This window comes from Drosophila ananassae, chromosome 2L (genome assembly GCF_017639315.1).
Source record: "Drosophila ananassae strain 14024-0371.13 chromosome 2L, ASM1763931v2, whole genome shotgun sequence".
Classification (NCBI taxonomy): domain Eukaryota; kingdom Metazoa; phylum Arthropoda; class Insecta; order Diptera; family Drosophilidae; genus Drosophila; species Drosophila ananassae.
Genome location: NC_057927.1, coordinates 16,637,715 through 16,658,402, shown reverse-complemented (window position 1 = coordinate 16,658,402; position 20,688 = coordinate 16,637,715). Strand labels below are relative to the sequence as shown.

At 40.7% G+C, this 20,688-nt stretch overlaps 2 protein-coding genes and 2 long non-coding RNA genes across 6 annotated transcripts; 2 read left to right on the top strand and 2 right to left on the bottom strand.

Annotated features, from left to right (window-relative positions):
- Window positions 1-108: 108 nt before the first annotated feature.
- LOC6501331 (uridine phosphorylase 1) lies at window positions 109-8,695 on the bottom strand. Of its 2 annotated transcripts, XM_014911515.3 has the most exons (6): window positions 8,400-8,695; window positions 6,837-6,903; window positions 2,251-2,374; window positions 1,499-1,846; window positions 1,024-1,395; window positions 109-956 (listed from the first exon to the last, which is right to left on the bottom strand). In XM_014911515.3, the coding sequence occupies exons 2-6, from the start codon at window positions 6,887-6,889 to the stop codon at window positions 813-815; spliced, it is 1,041 nt and encodes a 346-aa protein (XP_014767001.1). In that variant the 5' UTR covers window positions 6,890-6,903; window positions 8,400-8,695; the 3' UTR covers window positions 109-812. The 2 variants fall into 2 exon arrangements, with proteins under 2 accessions (XP_014767001.1, XP_001955006.1); XM_001954970.4 differs by lacking the exons at window positions 6,837-6,903; window positions 8,400-8,695 and adding an exon at window positions 3,466-3,716.
- Window positions 4,624-5,387, top strand: LOC116654928. Its single transcript, XR_004310083.2, has 2 exons — window positions 4,624-5,190; window positions 5,259-5,387. It is a non-coding gene; the product is annotated as an uncharacterized LOC116654928 (long non-coding RNA).
- Window positions 8,696-11,615: 2,920 nt separating the features above from the next.
- Window positions 11,616-15,410, bottom strand: LOC6501330 (tetraspanin-13). Of its 2 annotated transcripts, none has more exons than XM_001954969.4 (4): window positions 15,222-15,409; window positions 14,754-14,921; window positions 13,876-14,238; window positions 11,616-13,145 (listed from the first exon to the last, which is right to left on the bottom strand). In XM_001954969.4, the coding sequence occupies exons 1-4, from the start codon at window positions 15,279-15,281 to the stop codon at window positions 13,050-13,052; spliced, it is 687 nt and encodes a 228-aa protein (XP_001955005.2). In that variant the 5' UTR covers window positions 15,282-15,409; the 3' UTR covers window positions 11,616-13,049. The 2 variants fall into 2 exon arrangements, with proteins under 2 accessions (XP_001955005.2, XP_044570470.1); XM_044714535.1 differs by lacking the exon at window positions 11,616-13,145 and adding an exon at window positions 13,427-13,795 and having other exon boundaries at window positions 15,222-15,410.
- Window positions 14,434-15,117, top strand: LOC123257077. Its single transcript, XR_006507012.1, has 2 exons — window positions 14,434-14,583; window positions 14,638-15,117. It is a non-coding gene; the product is annotated as an uncharacterized LOC123257077 (long non-coding RNA).
- Window positions 15,411-20,688: the final 5,278 nt, after the last annotated feature.

Below are 20,688 nucleotides of genomic sequence, written 5' to 3'. Positions count from 1 at the left end.
TATATCAACGACACCCTGTTAATAGAGAGGAAGTAAAAGTAGGTACTGAAACGTCCAACAAATGTGTGAGGATTATGCCAAGATTATAAACACAAATCGATTTTAATATACTGTTCAAATATATTCAATAAATTTATTTTTTTTTTTACAATATAACTTGTATAGTTTGCGTGTGCATTCCGTAATCAAATTATGTTCAGCAATTGTAGTCCATATTATTTTTTTAATTGGATAGATGTACATACAATTAATTTAGCTGCTGTTGACTTGTTTGGGGGCTGTATTCGCGGTAGCAACATTAATCAACATTTACATTTAACAAATTTGAAGGAATTTCAATACAATATAGTAGAATAATTTAAGAAATTTAATTACAGTGTTAAATTTGTTGTATAGATATTTGTGTTAAATCCTTATTTTTGGTTATCCCCATTTAAAATATGCAACATAACAATTAACTATTTGGTTTTTATATATTATATTATTTCGGGTTTTCCATCCCAAACCATTTATCTCAAAAGCGTTTTTTTATGATAACCTTTGAACGTCACACTGAGTGATATTATTTGAAGTATTACATTTATATTTTGTTTTGTTGTAACATATATAAGCATTAAATTTCTCAATGAATGTACATACAATATGCTTGGGATTAAATTAACTAATGAGGTTAGGGTCGATATACACAGAAATAAAGCTAGGAACTTAATCAGAGCTAAACTAGGGAATGTTGAAACACCATTGTATACTGGAGAGATGCGAACATACATAGTAAGAAGGTAACTTTAAATGAAACTCCCGGCTTAGTCCATTTACTCGTGGGCCTGTGACTCCTGCTGGACCAACTTGAAGCGCCTGGGCGATTTGATCGATCCCTGGTGACCGAACAGCGACTTCAACTGACCATGTTGCGACAGAACCTTACGAATGTAGCGTGCCACGAGAATCTGCGGACGCTGTGTGGGAATAGAGGAAATTGATACATGTTAATCCATTCATTTATTAGTGGAAATTAATACTAACCTGCTGCCATTCGTGCATGACCTCCTTGGGGGCGTTGACCTGATCGCCATTCAGGCGATTCAGGAGTGCGACACACACAACTGCCGCCTTGATACCGGCATGGTGGGTCAGGGCGGCAAAGATGGTGCTCTCCATCTCGATGTTAACCACACCATTATCGCGCAGCTTTTCCAGGTACGCCATCTTGTCGTTCTCACTGAACTCGCAGAAGGCTCCGTCCAATCGGCCCTGACCCTCGTAGAAATCGTTTGTGCACAGAGTCTTGCCAATGATGGTGTCATAGGGATCGTCAGCACTGGCTAGGGATTTGAGCTCACGGGCCAGTTTCTTGTCCAACTTGGCAGGACGATGAATGGTCTCGCCCAGAATGGTCTGAAATATAATAAATTATCAATAAAATGTATATTTATGTTGGGACGCGTTTAAAGGTTAAACTACGTCCTTTAGCTTTAGCATTAAAGCTACTCATACTCACGAATTCATGGGAATTGCGCAACTGGCCATCGAGAGCGTCCTCAGTGATGATAACTGTGCCGCCTTCCACTCCGACGCCACCGCATGTGCCGATCCTGATGAATACGGGGTCCTTGCACTTGGCGTGGTACATCAGCTTGATCATCTCGTGCATTAGAATACTGACCGAGGGCGTTCCCATGCCGTGACTAACGCAAAGCACTGGGCCAACTTTGTACATCGAGTAGCGGTAGGAGTAGGCGCTAATGTCCTGCAGCTGGGTACCCGCTGGCAGCTTGTAACCGATCTCGTTCATCATGAAATGTGCAAAGTTCTCCATGCGCTTTGGTGTTCCGCCCATGCAAACGAACTGGTCAGCGTAATGAAAGTCAAGGGTACAGAGACTATTAATTAGTGTTGAAAATAAATAAAGGGGAAAAACACGCTCAATATTTCAATCGGGGCGGGAGCATGAGTTCATTTAGGTCGCAACAAAAATATAATCTATATGGATGATTTCTATAAAAAAAAACCTATCGTTTTATGAATAGTTGGCAATTATTTTTAATTTTGATTATTAATTACGCTTTCGTAAACCGGATTGAAAAAGTATAGATTGGTTTGCTTTGATTAAAGAACTAGTTTCGCTATCGCTCCACTTGAGTTGATAACGTACAAGGTCTAGGTCTGGGTCTCTACCAATTTGGAACTCGCTTTAGTATGAATTATTCAGTTAATCTTTAACCAAAATACGTAGCTCTTGAGTCTACTCACCTTAACATCGCCGAACATCTCGTGCAGGTCATGACTCTCGCTTCCCAATGCCAGATGATAGAGAATATCCTGGTCCATGAGTTCAATGTTTGAGTTACGTAGTTTAACTGTACCATCAGAGTACCTAAAAATAAAAAATAAAATTAAATTTTATATTCCAGTGGAAGTGTGGACTGATTTCAAATTCTCATTGCTTTTTGATAAATGGGGCTGTTATCTTTTTCCACGAAACAATTCTTGTGTGACAAGCCCCCAAAAATGTAATCAGTAATTAAACAGGAAATACTACACATATAAGGGAAAAAAGTACAAAAATTCCTACTTATTTTTTAGAACAGTTTTTTCTATACATATAAAATATTTTGAAACACAATAACTTTCCATTCGATTCTTAAATTGCTGCCTCATAATGATGAATAAGCATTAAGCTCATTTTAATGAGTTCAAATGACAGATTTGAATTTCGCTGTTCTAATCAAATCGAAATAGTCAGTTTTTATGTACGTATGTGGATTTATTTTTATGAATTTATTGTGGAGGCGACCCCCTAGTGGGGGGCAGCCAAATGTTTTCCACCCAAGATAGATAGATAGACATTATCAAGTGCGTCAAACGAATCGGGGAAAAAGTTGTGTTAGAACAGTGAGCAAAACAAAAAGCAAAAAAAGTATGACTTCAACATAATCAAAACAGAAATGTCTTGACCTTGATTGATAAGAATTTTATTTGATTTTTTATTAGCGCTCTGCCAAACATCCGATTTGAATATACCGGGAAAAAAACTGACTCACTTTGTAATGGAAAACGAAATTTGATCGCTTGGACAGCAACTGTTTTGAGTTTTGAAACAAAAGCCTCAGTAATCTAATTTGCGACACACCCATCCGAATTGACTAATATTTGAACAGTTGGTGAAGCATTGCAGATTTTCATTGCTTTTTTTCACTTTATCATTGTATAATTTAGTTTATTTTTGGTGTTTACAAAGAGATATGTATTACTCGCACAACATAGTGATTTATCAGTACGAAAATTTTTGCAAACTAAACCATATATATATCTTAGCTCCTTAATAAGGATTAGAATGGGTCTTTAAAAGAAATACCTAGATCGTGTCGCATTATTATTGTTTGGTTTTAAAGGCCCGCCAAATTCTTCAACCCTCCTTGGGATGAAGACAGCTGCCGGCTAGAAAACCGGTTTTAGTGTCCTTACCGCGTTATTTTGTGCACGTATGCATCATCGGTCTCATCGTCCTGCAACGGGGACCTGTGGGCGAGCTCGTAGTGGGCCTTGAAATCGTGCGACTGATTATCGGTAATGGTGGGCGGCATGATGTCAGCACACTAATGTCCTTTGGGTCACAGACAAGCAGAAATAAATAATGGCTCGCAGAAAAGAAATCCGTAACACTGGTAGTAACACGTCAACGTTTTCAACGAACTAAAAAAATTTTGTAGGTTTCACCATGCCTTTTATACCCTTGGTTAGCAGAGCTCTGTTATCGAAGCGGTTTTTTCTCGCAGCTAGTCGACCAGCTCTGTTAACGTTTCACTTGTAGTGGTGTGGCACTATCTGTGTGTGTGGCAGTCTGATTAGATTTTAGGACTATCTTCGCAGCCAAACGGAAGTTCAAGTGTCACTTATGCTGCGCAATTCAGTTGCAGAAATCTAAATAAATTGCCCAGTGGGCAATGCAATGAAAACGTGCTGGGCTGGCAAGGTCAGTGGATGCAAATATTACTGATTGTTATCAGTATAAACTGACTTATGTAGTGCTATTCAAGTGCAATTTGCTAGCGACTGAGCGACTCGGGCTGATAATAAAGCGAAGCATAACGGATTTGCGTAACACAATTATTACAATTTCACGATAATAACAGGGTACTGGGTGGTGTTGGAAGTTGTTTGATCAGCCGGTCCATTTTGTTTGGTTCCATAAATATGCAAATTATTTTTGGAATTTTTCGCTAAGCTAAGCATTTTAAAAACTGGTTTTGGCCTTAATATTCGTTTCACATTCTTCAACTCTGATATTTGCAAATGAGATGCAAACAAAGCTTAATTAGGATTTCGTTCATTTTTGCAGACAAAAATTTAAGTGTGTAAAAAAATATACGACCCTAAAGCGTAAAACTTGAACTATTTCAAAATAGACTGTCTAACTGGACACCCTGTTTCAGCAATATTGTTAGTCAACATGGCCAAGAATGTGAACAGTGCATTACAGGCCCAGTCAGGTCTGAGTCATCCATGGGCTTACTTGCCAAAAGCCAGGCCATAAAAACAAACAAGCACACATACATACATATGTACAGAAAACATCCGACGAAAGACAGACCAAGAGGAGCTCAGTTGGGGCACACACAGATACACACAACTACAATCAGTCAAACCGAAAGCGAAACAATCGGCAAAGCAGAAGGAAACTTGGACGATAAAAAGAGCATACGCAGAGGAAAAAACAAAGCTTAGCCAAAAGTAAGAAAAAAGGGGGCTCGGCTTTGTTCAGAGAGCACATAACAGAGCCACATGAAATGGCAGAGAGACTAGATGGCGAAGGAGAGAGGCGTTTACGTGACGCGGCTCACAAGTCGATTTTTGAGGTCGCGTTTCAGTACCGAGCTCCAAGTTGGTGCTCAATGGAATTCACTTAATGCCCATACCCGTAATTAACTTGGTCAATTCCCCGTAACCAAATGTTGGCTCACTGATTGCCTTTGCCAGCTGCAAAGCTAAACAAAAAGCTCAGCTTATATAAGCAAATGGAAATTGCGACAAATGCTCCGAACTGGGATCCATTGAAATAAGTTTCAAGTACCAAGTTCATTGTGGAACTCATTTACAATTGAAATTTCAGACCCATATAACGAAAGAGGCTCAAACAAACTTGGACATTTCAAGCCTATTCTTTGGGTCATTCCACTTGGGTACTCTGAGGTGACTTGACTGTCAGGGGCATGAATCGAAACATTTTTCATTGTACCTCTCAACTTGATCTATTTAAGGATGGCTCAGTTCTTTCTATGATTACTTTGGGACTACATTATCTTAAAAAGGTGTAAGATGACCTAGATAGAATTTTGTAAGAAATTTTGATCAATATTTTTCCTAATACACTAAAATATATACATGTACACCATCTTTAAGTTATTTCCAGGACGTATAATTTCCTTTTGAAACGACCAAAAGCTTCGGCAACTTTCAATGTGCTATTATTCGTCACGTTACGTGGTCCGACCATTAATCAGAAGGCTTTAAATGGATCCTTTAATGCGTATAAGTCCTTTCAGCTGCTCACATAGCTTCAACCTTTGAAAAGGAGAAACGTAATTGCATTTGGCCCGGACAAAGCTATTAAGCGTTTCTGCAGGGCCCTGATAAGACCTGGTTGGATAATTACTAAGGGTGAAAGGATGGACCAGACAGAGAGCAGAGAAGGTCACACAAAGTCCAACAATGAGTTGAGGAATGCAAATGAAACGGGGGAGGTATCTTGGGGGCTTATTTAAGGATTACTTTGTCCAGTCAGAAAAGGGAAAATTAAGGCGAAGAAATCAAAAGTCATGGCCAGTTCAGTGGGGCAAATCATGTCATGATGTCATTCCGAACCGCATTCATCCGAAATTGCATTACTCACGCACCACTGGCAGAGGATTTAAGCCCACATCCACTCCCTGGCGGGAGTGGGCGGCTTGGCAATATGGGTTTCTGACTGACTAGCATATGCCGCCAGAGGATAAGCAATCGATAATTGCCTATTTATTGTTTTGTTGGCTTTGAACTTGCGACTACTGTGCGTATGAGCAATGCCGCCATAAAAATACCATTCCGGAGCCAAGGTCAACTAGCGAATGGGAGCGATAACTGAATTTTTCCTGCACGTTTTCCCTTTCACTATCCCGCATTCTGTTGCGAATTGTGCAAAGTGTAGGGCTATATTTAGATACTTGTTTTAGCTGAATGGGCCGTTAATTAAAGGCAATTTGAGCGGTGATGCTATTATGCGATTAGGCCTAAACCAATTTCTGTCATCAACGTAATTTGGGGAATATCTAATTAAAGGAAAATTTGCGAATAAAGAGCAGAACAATACTGTCCAAATTGGTGTAAGAAGTTAGGGCTCCTTGGAAAATCAGATTTTTATTGCATACTTTTCGGAGAACAATAATATTTCAAAGCAATTTCGTAAAATTAAACAAAAATCCAAGTGAAAGTAAATAGAATTATTTTACAGTTTACTTTAAAAAAAAATATATGGTAAGTTCCTTCTATGATTATATTTTTCCTAGAAGTATGTGACTAAAATAAATGAACTTGCAGGGGAAAATAATACTAGGAGCAAACTTTCCGCAATGTTTTCTCTTCTTCAGTCGGCTGATAAGTTTTGTCACCTCGCGTTTGCCAAAGTTTAAATTTACGAGGGTGGCCTTGTGACGGCTTTTGTTTTTCGGATTCGTTGCTTGTCCGGATTTCACGGAGGCAGGCGGTTAACTTGAAAACTTTTTCTTAAGCCAGCCAAAGTTAAAGCCAGTCTGTTAATTGACGGCGAAAAATTGGCTGCGGCTGCAAGTGCTGGTACTTACTCATCGAGCTCCTCCTCGGAGAGGGAGTGACTGTTGGCTGTGAGCAGCGACATCTTGGAAAAGGATCCTGCAATAGAGAAGCAAACGTAAATGAGAAATTAAAACGCAAATGGAATTTTAATAGCCTCGTAATTCCGATGTGCAAATTGGCAGCATCTTTTCGAATGAAAAGGTCTACTCTTGGGGCACGCAAAGCCCATTTAAATGCGTGCCACATTCTGAGGCACAAACAGTGAGCCGTGGCCTGCAAAAAGGACGACAGCAGGTTGAGGAATGTCGAGTGAAAATATACATGAAGAGAAATGAAAACGTTGTATTTCCGGCACAAACAGTAAATAATAATAATAAATTAGGGCCTGTTTGTTCTGAAATTTATGTATATTTTAAATTATTTCTAACATTTAATCATAATAGAAATAATTAACAAAGTGAAATATTTTTTTGTGTACATTAGAGGGCACAGTAGGAAAACGCGCACAAAGCATTTTGACGGCTTTTAATTAAAAAATGTCAGAGAAACGTCACGTGCCAACATCAATGTGAACGTTCCTCTACGCTGAAGCTTGTTGTGGGCTCTGTGTGTATGACGGCGAGTCCTTGAAATGTTTACCGACTTCAACCGGACCAGCAAAATGGTTTAGCGATTTCATTTTTTTCGGGGCTTATCCGTTGGCTCTTTTCGCATTATTTTCTCCCCAAAGATTGGACACGTTTGGCCAACAAGACCCCCATAGGCTGCCCCCAAACTTATGCCACGTTTTCAAACTAAAGTGTCTTTCGGTGTTCGTTGTTCTCTTGCGTGGGCTAAAGTTCAAGGCCGTCTGCAATTAGCTTGACCAAGCAGCCACTCAAAAGTGCTGAAGGGGCAGGCTGCGGAGTCCTTAATTTGTCCACTTTGTTTTTTTGGTTGCTTGCCAGCAATATTTACTCAACTGCTGGCTGTGTCTTGAATATAAATTTGAGGAATAGAAAGTCAACACAAACTGTTGCTTTTAGTTTAGGATTTTGATTCGATTAGGCACAAAAAGGAATTCTATTTCCTTTAGTTTTAGACATAACTAAGTTTCATAATATCAACTTGCAGATACAGAACTTTTTGCCAACACCATTAATCAGAGTTTTCTGCAAAACATGTTGACCCATTAAAGGCTCAGTAGCCTTGAACGCGTTTGCTGAACCGTTCCAATGAACGAATGCAAATATACAGCTGATGCAGACATGATAGGAGGTATGGAGAACGGGGGTAAAAAGGGTTAGCTATGAAGAGGGTTGCGATAATTATATTTGTGCGTGCATCTGTATGTGTTACCCTTTTTATGTGAAAGTTTTTTAATTATCTCAAGAACACTCGTATCACTCTGCATCGAATCAGATGTTCTGAGAAATGCACACGACTTGGTGTGTGTATCCTGAGGCAGGATAACGCCAAGAACTAAGCTATTGATTTTCTACACAGACAGCATTAACATAAAAAGTTTTCCGTTTCGTGTCGTCAAATAAAACTATTCTATGATATACATATGGGTATTTAATGATTGAGTTTTTCTTACCCTGTCGACTTACGTAAAAAGTGGTAGTCCTTATTCGGATCTTCAAGAGTTAGAGTGGATTTTTCGTTATAATTTTTTCGACGCGCACCAATAAACGGAATCGAAACAGTCTGCCACTATTATTCCTGTTGTTGCTTTGTCACGATATACTTTGGTATTTCGATTGCTTGGCAGTTTTGTTTATCTGCAGGCACGTGAAGCTAACAGGAACACTTTCTCTCCCTCTCTTTCTCACCGAGCTGCCACACGAACACAGGTACACGGACAGGAGGGCTGCACGACCAGAGCTGCACGAGGTTCGAAACGAAACTGACTAGGGGAGTCCCATGAAGCACAAATGTTGACTCTGAAAAATGTTGAGAGGCACAGCAGTGGTCAGTGAAATAGCACTGCCGATGCTCTGAACTTTACAGATAGTTTGCCCATCAATTTATTTGTTTTCTAAAGTTTAAAATGAGTTCTTATTAAATTTCTTGTATATTCTTTAATGAAAAATAAATATAAAAAAAACTGCGGCTTCAACTGCTATTCCAATAAACATAGCTGTAAGTATCATGCTTTCTCTCTGGCTTTTCACTCATCGCTCGGAAGGAGGAGTGTTCGCAGAATCACTCAATGGGTATTCAGTGCAAAACTGGGGGTTAAATAATTATATTGTGGATAGCCAGAGTTGGCCAAGCTATGGCAACATCATTGTTTACAATTTTCACTAAAATCTCACTCAAATGCGAGAAGAAACATTCCAGCATAGAGAGAGATTTCAAGCAAAAGAGGTGCAGGGGGTGGTTTCAAGTTTTCTGTGCAACAGCTGCTGCGCAGTCCATTCGACACGCGTTTCCTTTCATCCGTCTCTTAATTACGGTGTCTTGGGAAAGGACATGACATGGGCTGGACTTTGCCGAGGAGCGGTCATTAAAGCTGCATTTAATTAAATTTAATTAATGCGCAGAAAATGGGCCATCAATACGGTTCGGTGGCGTATACGCAATGTTCGTAGGTGCAGGGAACAGACATTACGCATACGCCATGTACGCCACATTATAAATGCTGTACAAAACGGATCTGCAGGCCATGAAGCAAACAGACCAAGGCGGTATTTGCTTATTCATTTGATTCATTTTATGGGGGTCGTAAAACGTTTCTCATTGAAGCGGATTGACGATTTTATGGGAGAAAAATGTTCCATACACTTGTAAGGGATTTTTCTTAATGGAAATGTTGTTGAAGTGGAAACATTGAATAAATTTGAATGAATCTTACTGAAGTGAAAACAAAGACAATTGAGAGTGTCAAAACAAACGAGTAGATGGAAGTGTTTGTCTATCCAAGGTGAAGGATTTTTAAAAGATCAAATCAAATTTTTCCGTAACACTTCCTATTCCACCACTTTTTATAGACATTTTTTGTTTAGGTAAACATTCGATTGTTTATAGAGGGAATTTCAATGGCTAGGTGTTGATGGGTTAATGAGATTTAGAAAAAAAAAGTTTACTGATTATATTTATTTAAAAAAACGCAAACAAAGCTGATGTTGATGATTAGAGATGCTGTCATAGCATTTCTTCAACTTGTACCCTTGAAAGGCTTTAATTAAAACGGCAAACGTATATGGTATTTTTTGTAAAGTTCCACTTGAGATGAGGTCAGAACTTTGGGGTTTGTTTTAATTAATTGTAACCAATAGTGCGTTTGACTTTACTTTGACATTGACATTCAAATATATTTCTCCATGTTCTTTATTGCTTAATTTCCAGGCTTTCACACACACGCATTCCTCTATATTGCCATGCTTGGCTGCGGCTCAGACGGAGATAATAAGTCCAACATGACACGACACCGACATGGACAGTAAATTCGAATTACGTTGGGCGGCACAGCCACGCCCACTTCACAGGGGAAGAGGGAATGAGAGTGGAAAGAGGAAGAGCAGCAGTAAAGCGGTGACTAAACTGTTTTCGCTTTGATGAATTTTCGACAATCGAGCCGAGGGCTGACTAAGTCGATGCCTCTGTAAACGTTCATTTACTCTTTTAGTGACAAGAAAGAAATCTTCACAGAGTTGGCCCGAAATTTCCGTTTCACTGCATAATAATACTTATTTTATGCCAGACTCGCAATGTCTTTATGTCCCATAGGGCACGCAATCGACAAGACATTGCTCATACGCCACGTTACCCGGATCAACAGTTGAGAACCGAGCATATGGCTGATTTAAGGATTAAAGCCGCACACAGACATCGCAAATCTTAATATCAGACGCGTGTCAAAGAAACTCGAATGGGAGTATTGATTTCACGGGTCTATAACATTAAATTTTAATCAAGGAGTAACACTCACATTTTATGACCAAAGTTGTTGGGGAATATAAAATCAATCCGTGTCTTAATTATGAATAAGCGTGCTTTTAATACTTTTACAGTTAAGTTCAAAGTTTCAATTCAATAAAATTGTAGGAAGAATAAGTGGTACTTGTTAGATCAATACTTATTTTAGTCATGTGAACTATGACTTATTCAATGGCCTTAAGGGAATAGGTCACGAATACACCTACCATACGCTCATTTTGCTGATCTATTTGACAAATAAACACTGATGTGAACCACCTCGTTTACATGACACTTCAGAAGCATTTTCCATTTTTGTTTGCAGCCAGGAAAATGTCCTGGAGACGCAGCTGTTGTTGACCATTTCCGCTTCGAGTGTCAACAAGGCCTGAAAGGATGTGGCGCGGATATTGTGGGTAAGGCGCACCCGGCCTACTCATTCAGGATGCCGTGGCTGCCACCACGCCCACATTCCACCACGCAAAAGCGGAAAAATAGCCCCTGGTAGACCCCCACACGAAATTTCGTTGAGCTCTCGTTACGCAACCAAGCCTCTCTCTCCAGCCGACTTTTTTCGCTCCTTCGCTGAACAATATTTGCTGCACAGCAGTGCGTTGAACTTGGCCCAATTCGTCGCAACTTTGAGTGAAAATATCTCGGCCGACGTCTCCCATTGAGTCATTTCGAAAGTAAGCATTGTTGAGTCCTGCGGTGTGGGTGGGTGGCTACACCTGCGCCTCGTCCTTTCCCTTGGGAGGCGTCAAACAAAGTGCGAGCGTTAATCTTCCCTGGCGCTTATGATGATTATGGTGTTCGGGCACGACGGGCACAGTGGAATTAAAGAATTATACAATAATCTGGAAAATGTTTGAAGTAATCTTAATTAATCATAAAATATATGTAGCTCCATTTGTTGGTCTTTGTTTATTTTATTAGGTCGCTGTTTTGTAAACAATAGTCATTTAAAATGGTAACTCAAATCGAAGTTTTAACAAAATTTAATGCACTTTTTACCATATGTCCTGTATGTCCTGTATAGGGCTAAAAACTAAACATAAAATGGTCCCTTAAAATTCGATATAAACATTACATTTTTATAATTATATAAATAAAATAAAAAGCATAGAGATACTTAATATTTCAAGATGCCTATAAAATTAAAAAAAGAGGGAAAATTACGTATCTTAAAGAAAAAAAATTTTTCTTCCTTCCCAATCTTAATTCCTGCCACTGTCGGCCATCATTTCCGCCCAGCAAGGATAGCTGCGGTAAACTGAGACACTTCGCTAATGATCCCCAACCGCAAATCCCACGAGGGAGTGTGAAGGGTGTGTCACTCATTAATTGGGATTGGGGAAATGCGGGAAATGAAACTCGAAACTTTATTCTGGTTTTGCTTTTGTTTTAAAGATCATATTTACTTCAATCACAGCACAGAATACAGAGAATATTATCTAATGGTTTTGTCGCTCGAAAGGAAACAGGAAACGAAACTGCAGGAAAACTATTTCCATGTGAGTGTGATGTGTAAGTGGAGGAAGCGTGGCATGTGTGATGTGTTTGTTCTTGTTGGCTGTTGCGTGGGTGCAAGTCGAGAAGGAAAAGCTGCAGAGAAAGTCGAGCAAGTGCGGAAGGAGTGAAAATATAGACGAAGCAGTTTGTTTAAGTGGTAGAGTTTATCTATATAGACTTGTATAATTGTTGACATGTATCTTTAGTGGGATTACTCTTTTTTTTTTGTTATTTTTTGTGTTTTTCTCGCTAGTTTAAAGTTTAACAAACAACTAACATTTAGAGTATTGTTTATACGCCTTCTGGCCAATATTTCAATTACGTTTTGTATATAGGTTGATGTATACTTATTACGTTGCTAGTTACAAATGTTGACTTGGTTGTTAGTTCTACTTTAAGATCAGGTTGTTGAAATGTTAGTCAGTAGCTGTGGTACAGTAGTTTGATGTCGAGTCGCGTCGAGTCATACATGATTGTTGCGAGTTGCAAAGAAAGGCATTAAGAGCTAACATATGTAGGTGTTGGAAACTTTACAACTTAAAATATAATATTAAAGCTAAACATAATCTCATTGGGGACTTATCACTAAAGTCCCCTCTATCTTTGTGCAATAAAAGGAGACATAATTTTACAACAAAATTATTTTAAAATAGCTGCAGTAATGAGCACATCCTTAACTCCTCCATATTCGCATTCTTTTCCTCCCTTATAGCAATCTCTTGTTCTCGCTAGGAAACTTTTGTTTAAAAAATAAGAATTCAGCCTTCGTCCCTTTGACTAACAATGTTCACATCCAGATTGTAACTTAAATCCCGTTTTTATCCCTTTCAGTATAAATAATCATGTGGAAACACAGCGCGGGCGGGCAGATAGAAGGGATCGTGTTGATTGCGATAGCGACGTGCCAGAAAAACGGCCAAGACCTATGAAATAAAGAAAAGATTAATCACGGCTCATACAAAAATTTCAACAAAATCTTAACAAAAGAAACTCAACAAATTACTGTTCTCTCACCTATGACCCCTTGTTGGATTTTTTTTAGTCAAAGAGCAGGCAGTCAAGTGTTAGTATATGTTTTGTTTGGAAGCAGTAGTAAAGTGTTAAAGAAAGGTATCATTGAGAGTAAATTGAAATATGTTTCATCGCTGATTGCTTAGCCATCGGGCTCGTTTTAGAGTTAGCTTTCTCTTCTTATGTTATTATATTCTTCTCTATAATGTGTATATAAGTCTAAAGTTGTATATCATTTACGACCTAACACATTACGTACATAGTTTCGCGGCAATGTGGTTATATATATATGTATATATATCTGTAGATGGTATAAATATAAAGAATGCTTGTATATATGTATGGTATGTGGGCCCCAAGGGCTCATGAAATATTTTATCGTAACACCAACATTTAACAGAGACAGAGAAGGGATACACGCACTAAATTATTTTGAATGTTATTCTGTTTCTGGAAAATGTAATTTTGTGTTCGATTAGTCGACAATTTATAGGAAAGCGCTGGGCAAGCCGCGCGGATCCTTTTGGTTGCGGTAGCGAACTGTTAGCCAGACGCCCACAAACTAATAGCAGCATGTGAAAATTAGATGGACAAGAATGGATTAAATGAATGGGTATATTACATTCTCAAGCTCAAACCTACCTCGGTGAAGCTGAAGAAAATGCCTAGTCCACCACACAGCTTAAAGGCGTAGTCGATCTTGTCCTGTAGCAGCGGACCACATGGCGGGCAATGGCAGTCCGGATCGCTGTTTGAGGAGCAGCACTTCCGCTGTATAATGTCACAAGTGGGCTCATCGGCAGGAGTAAGAGGGGATTTGGGGCTAGGTCCTGTGGCGTTGAATCCGCAGCACAACATGCTATCCTGCACCTGTTGACGCAACTCGGTGGGAACCGTCATCCATCCCTGCTCGGCGAACTGTTGTTGTTGCTCGGAGTTAACGGCCAGGCAAGAGCTTGCAATGGAGAACTGAATCAGGAACAGCATGAACAAAATGATCATGTACTGCAGGGTGCAAAATCGCAAAAATCTAAAGTTAAGGTTTAACCAGGGCAGTATTCAAAAATCACTTCTTATCAGGTTTTCCATATTTTCACTGGAGGTTGACTCGCGATAGCCTCGCGTTGCTGACGTCATGGAAGCACAACAACGGAGGTCTCAGAAGTAGTAGCGACTTAGGCCCCGTCATAATTTGAGTCATTACCGGCCAGCTTTCTCTGCGGAAGTGGGCACTTGTCTAAGTACGCTAATTGCTCCACATGCCACGACCTTTGTGGCTGCATACAACTGTGCTCGAAAAATTAGCAGTGCCAAATAATAACTTTTTTTATAGAGTTTAAAACAATGCAAGTACGTTATCCAATAAAATGAAATCTGATTAACGACTAATCCGCGACTATTCAGCTTGGGTCTAATACATCTAACCAGAAGGACTTGCAGATGCTAATTCTTCGACCACAACTGTGGAAGATACACTTGCATATAGGACTACAGACTAAGTTTCTTTGACAAAAGGATACGAAGAAGAGCATCACTTGATGGTGCTTCACAGCGCCCGCCAATCCCAGCATGGAGATGCAGATGAGGATGACGCCGCAGGCCAGGATTCCGCCCACAATCGGCAGGTTGGTGACAATGGAGGCGGCACGTGCATACACCCCGACGCCAATCAGCAAGAATCCAATCATCTGAAGAAGGGAAGGGTAAAATATGTAAAAAGGATTCAAGATGTGCACTGGAGGTCACCCCAAACACAAAGGCAACAACAAATACAGTGAGGAAGACAGTGAGATACACACACATACTAACAGGCTTGCACCTGCCACCGCAAAATGAAAATCAATACCAATAATTGGTAATAATCTTATTAAATCATTGACCGTTCATTGTTGTTATTCATTGTTGTTGTCTTTTGAGGCACTTCCTGGTTTTTTTGTTGGTTTTGGGTTTTGCGTTTTTAAAAAACAGTTGTTTTGTTATGATCTTACCACATACAAAATGTTGAGCGCAATCAGCGCGTTCTTGGAGCAGGTGAATCCACCACACATTTTGGATTTTTTTATTGTATATTAGCTCAAAATATATTTAAATTTAACTCAAGTGTTGCGGAATAAATAAATGTATTCCGTTTCTTTTCACTTTCGATTAGAGATGGAAGTAAAGTTTTTCAACATAGGGGACGATATTTGAATATATCGATAGATTATTGTCAACTATCGTACTTATAGATGCGGTAATGGTGTTGGAACTCATTTCCAAGTGTTGGAAAATAGCTTTTGGTAAGCTTTGCGCAAAATTTCAATCCCGCCAATTAACAAAAACAAGGAACATTATATTGAATTGTCAATTTCCGCTGCACGGACAAGTGCCGTTAATTGCATTTTACATACCAGGGGGAAATTCCATCAAACAAGCAACAACAACTTCATCGCGTGTCGTGAGGCGAGGACCTCGCCAAAAACAACAACGACAAGTACGACGGGCTTGCAACGGACAGACACCTACGGCATAAATTTATGGCCAAGCGATAAGCGCCGGCCAAAAGGAGAATATCGCTGCCCAAAATTGGACAAGGAACGTGCGTCGCGCGGCCAAAGCTGTAGAATTTAGTAGCTGTCAAAGACATCAGCTGTGGCCCGGGCAACACCTACAGCCAAAAACCAAAAAGGCCAAAGCCTAGAGTCAAGTTGGAGGAGGCAGTGGCGGCGGCTCACGCAAGCAATATGCCACAGGTGAGTCCAAGACGGCTTTTGTACAGTAAACACTGGATATAAACGTCGGGATGTTCTAAGTTTTAAGGATAGGAAGTGTGTATTTTATAAGTTTTTGTGTCAACTCCTTGTCCTATCTTAGAAAAGCTCTGTATTGTTAACTATTGATTCTTTATAAAAAGCATTTCAACCAATATGTTGTAAACTTAAGTTAAATCTTAAAACAAAATGTAGAAATACTTGATATAGGCTGTCAAAAAATTTTTACATAAACTAAAGTACTACGATAATTAACTAATTTTCCATTTACTTTGTAAACCAATCCTGTATCTTTAAATTAAGAAAAAATTGTCAACTCAATAAAATAATAAATTTTTTTAAATAATATCTTTGTCTTTTCGCATAATATCCAAAATCCACTGTAAATCCTCGAAAAAATAACTTTGCGTGCAAATGTGTGGAATGCGGGGCAGCGGAGGCAAAACATCCTGGGGGGTGGTGTTGGACTTCGAATAGAGATCCCGATCCCCCAGAGTCGCTGGTGGCCTGTGACTTTATAAGGCTGATGCTGTCAGTTGCTCTTAGCCGGGCTCATTGGCAGCTTTATTGTCGAACTGTGAGACGAACGAGTGTGTGTGTGGGCCAACCTGCATACCAGTCATAAATATAAATATGAATCTCGAATGCACTTGCAGGCTGCTGGCTGCAACCTCGTTAGCCATTTAGCCTGTTAGCCCGGCTGGTGCGAAGATGCAAAACGGTCGGCAGCTCCGATTTGGATTTGGATTGGGATTCGCCTCGAATGGCTTCCTCCGGTCGTTCTCGGTGCTAACAAGATGGCAACACAACACATGAAATTAGACTGCGCCGATGCACGTCCAGCGATAGAAAAAGAACGAACTGATCGTGCAGGAACAACAAACTAATTAACATATTCAAATATTTGTCGCATTGTTTTGCCAGTTTCCCAGCTTCATCTTGAGCTCCTGCCTGCTCTTCTGCTCTGTAGAAGATCTGTCCTCAGTCGCACTCCTTGTCGGTGTTCTGTTGGCGGTTTATTGAAAAACCATTTTACGGTTTCATGCTTGAAAGTCATTGTGCGCTGCCACGCCCCATCCCTGGAACTTGCTTGCTTGCTGGCCATTGTGCATCTTCCTTGGCATTCGGCATTCGGGCTTTCCACTGCAGACCCGTTGGCGCTATTTTTATCGCATTTTAAAAGGCTATTTGTAGTGGTTCCACCAGGAAGTGGCATAAATTCGCAGCGCATAATGGCTGTGAATAAATTATTTTGCAACAGCTTCCTCTCGTTCTGCCCCAGCCCATTGATTCTGATAAGACTCCAGCAGTAACTCCGACTGTAGCTTCTCCAACTGCACGCCTCATCCATTGCGTTGCTCATTGAAATCAGCAAAGAAACGGCAGGGTCGGCAAACAGATGCTGAAACAATGCACTGGTTACGTAATCACTTACCGCGATTGTTGTCCTGCCCCGTGAGAGAGCCCAGCCAGCGGCCTTCCTTGTGCACTCGAGCCATTTTCACGCACGCCCCCATCCAGCTCCCCAGAAGATTCAGGGCTGGGTTTGGCGTGGATCGTCCCAAACCAAAAGTCTCACAGCCCGTTAGGCGGAAGCGGTGGTCACGGCCTGAACTGGCCTGGAGATGGGCCTTTAATTAAACCCTAAGGAGTCAAAAAATAGAAATTTAAAATAACTGTGGGCCCACATTTTTAATTAACTGAATCAAAGAAAGATAGAATTTAAGTGTCCTGTTAGAAAAACTATTTATTAAGCATGAGTTTGCTGAGAGCGAAATATGTTTTAGTTTCTTATTACGATAGCAATAAAAAGATACAATAAAAGAGTACGAATGTGTTAAGACATAAACTTTCTCTTAGAAATCTTCAGTACATATTGAGTTTTCCTATTAACCTAGTCCGTGGACAGCCAGGAGCACCGTTTTACGATTTCAGCTGAAAAAATTATAACTATAATTGAAAATGCCGTTAAAATAGGCATTAATATTTGCATAAAAATATTGCGTTGTCTGGGAAATCTTACTTCCACGCCAAAAACCACAATGGGGTCGTTAAAACAAGCGCTGCCGTTAAGCCAGATTGAAATCTTCTAATCAATTTAATATAAGTCAGGGCTTCGTCTGGAGGTCAAAAACAGTTCAAACATAGCATTGCCAACCGTGGCAAGTACCCTTGAGAGGTAATTGCAATTGCTCCAGCCAGATTCCAGAGATATATAAATATTAATTGTTTTTCTTCCTCCGACCAGCATCTTCAACGGTACTGAAAACGAACTCAAACTCAAGCTCTGGCTAAGGTTGAGCCTGCCTGGGCTGAACCATTTCTCTAATTTCTAATGGGCTTCCATCTCGGGCTGCCACAAACGGTTGTCTGCCTTGACGCAGACTCGATGGCTCGATGCCTGGGCCTGGTCAATGTCCTTTGCCATTTCGGTTTTGTTTGGGTCTTGCATGCGCATTGCGCACGACGCGTCAGCCAGGCCACCTTCTTATCCACTGCCTCCTCCTCGAGGTGGCTCGAGGAGGCTCGAGTACCTCCACCTCCTCCGGGGTCTTTTGCAGCTCCTCCAGCTTGGCCAACAGATGTTATCCCGTCCGATGCGGCAGTGACCCCAGCAGGGCCATAAATTCTCACAGTGCTTACACGCCTGCGCCTCTACAAATGTTCCAATTTGTATTTTTGCACAAATTGTTGTTGCATCTCTGTTGCAGTTCTTCCTGTTGCAGTTCTGGTTGTTCTTGTTGTTGCCGTTGCACTTGGAAGTTGCCTCCATCGGCTGCCTCTGCTCCGGTTGTTTGTTTTGGCTGCATTTAATTTAATTTGGCCTACCCAATTGGGCTGAACCGCAATTAGAGACAAATGTTTTCGGCTGCATTCCAGCGGCTACTTAGCCCCCATGTTCGTGGCAATTAGCTTGAGCCTTAGACCTGGACCTGCGAGGACGACATGGGCGTGTTTTTGGGGCGGGGCTGAGTCGGGTCGGAGAACGGGCGAAAGTTATCTAGTGGGCCGAACGACGCGACCATTTCCCACACGTTTGTTTGCTTAATTAGGTGAAAACTGGCTAACAGCTGTCCCGGCCATGCCGGGCAATTGCTAATGAGCAGGACAAGCCAGAGGAGTTGGCGAAATGAAAAGTAACAAGCCACTGTCCTCGCTTTCAGGCTTGCCACTTTGGAAATGGAAAATGGTAAACGGGAAAACGTTTCCCATTCGTCGTCTCAAGTGCTAAATTCAGACTTTTGTCAGTTTTTCTTACCCAGACCTACCCTAATGAGATGTTCGGGTATCTCTACAAAGTCATTTGACACTTTTTCACACCTTCAAGAGTGTATATTTTAAAACTTTATAATGTCACAATATAGAAAATAAGTGTGATTTGATAGTTAAGTATTAATATTTAATTAACACAGTACAGCTTATTTGATCCTTAATCTAAGAGCATTACTTGGTTCACTTTCCTAGAAGCTTGACTTGACTCTCTGGTTCATCTGCTGATTTTCCTTTTTTCCTCAATTTCTTTTTTTGTTGGATTTTGGAGGCGAAATTTGGCGGTGCCCATTGCCATGGCAAGTGCATAATTTTTCAATCAAAGCGAGCAGCTGTAAAACAAACAAAAGCGGAGAAAAACCAGCAGAGGACGGGAAACCAAGCCAGAAATCGTGAGACAGCCAACATGGCCAGAAAAGAAAACTCGAACGAGAAAAGCTCCCTGGCTCGGTGCAAAGGAAGTGCTGCAAACGAGATCTTCACTTCATCGCCCATCATCGCATCCCAACCCATCCCATCCCATACCATCCTATCCAAATCCAATCCAATCCCATCCCAAAGCATCGGAGCTTCAACGAGGCAATGGCTTTTAAATGCAAATGACCACGAAGCGTGAGGGTGTTCAATGCGAACTTTATGCATGGAAATTGGCAAAATGCGAGCAAACGTTTCCCTCAATGTGTCAACGACAACGAGTGTAGGTGTCCCATCCATTGTATTTGGCATTCTGACTTCGCCTAAATGCATGTCCAGGCCAAGTTCAAAACGATCCAGGCCGGGCTAAGTCAAGCCGCTAATTAAAAGCCATTGCTAACAGTCAACGACTTAATGGCCAAGCATTTGCATAGCTGTCAACGCCAATGCCCACACTTGGCCACGTTCTTTGTGCCCCCCATTCCCCATCCCCCAGCCACGTTCCGAGGCGACAAAAACCAAAAACAAAAAGCTCACGCAGCGTTCGTCCGTATCCTCTGGACTCCGCCCGTTCTGGTGTCCCAACTTCACGCCATAAGAAACACCATGACTAACACCATCTGCAACTCCCAGTTCCATCGCCATCGATGCAGCATGGCCCAAGCCAAATACGCACCAGAACCGGCCATAAAAATTGTCAACGCGTGGCTTTGATGTTTTACTCTTATCTATAGAGGGGTATCCTAACATTTTAAAGGGTTCATATTAATATTTAAAAACTTGTAGTAAAAAATCGTATAAAAAATAATATTAAATTTCTAAAAAAGTGGTAATAATTTCGTGTACAGTGTATGAGAATTTAATAGCTCAGAGTATTTGGCCGTTCGGCTTGACAAGTATTTTTCAATTATCTGTTGCTTAATAGGAGCGTTTTATTCAACATGAGGCACGACGCACATGCGTAACTCACACCTTTTTAGAGGCAGAGGCAATTCGCGGCAGCAACCTGAAAGGAGTTGGC

Excerpts from the sequence above, each read along its gene's own strand:
- LOC6501331 (XM_001954970.4), bottom strand. The coding sequence starts at position 3,584 with ATGCCGCCCACCATTACCGATAATCAGTCGCACGATTTCAAGGCCCAC. Across the intron at positions 1,847-2,250 it reads AGATGTTCGGCGATGTTAAG|TTCGTTTGCATGGGCGGAAC; the intron begins GTGAGTAGACTC and ends TACGCTGACCAG. Across the intron at positions 957-1,023 it reads TCATGCACGAATGGCAGCAG|CGTCCGCAGATTCTCGTGGC; the intron begins GTTAGTATTAAT and ends ATTCCCACACAG.
- LOC6501330 (XM_001954969.4), bottom strand. The coding sequence starts at position 15,281 with ATGTGTGGTGGATTCACCTGCTCCAAGAACGCGCTGATTGCGCTCAAC. Across the intron at positions 14,239-14,753 it reads ATCAAGTGATGCTCTTCTTC|TACATGATCATTTTGTTCAT; the intron begins GTATCCTTTTGT and ends TGCACCCTGCAG. Across the intron at positions 13,146-13,875 it reads TTTTCTTCAGCTTCACCGAG|GTCTTGGCCGTTTTTCTGGC; the intron begins GTAGGTTTGAGC and ends TTTATTTCATAG.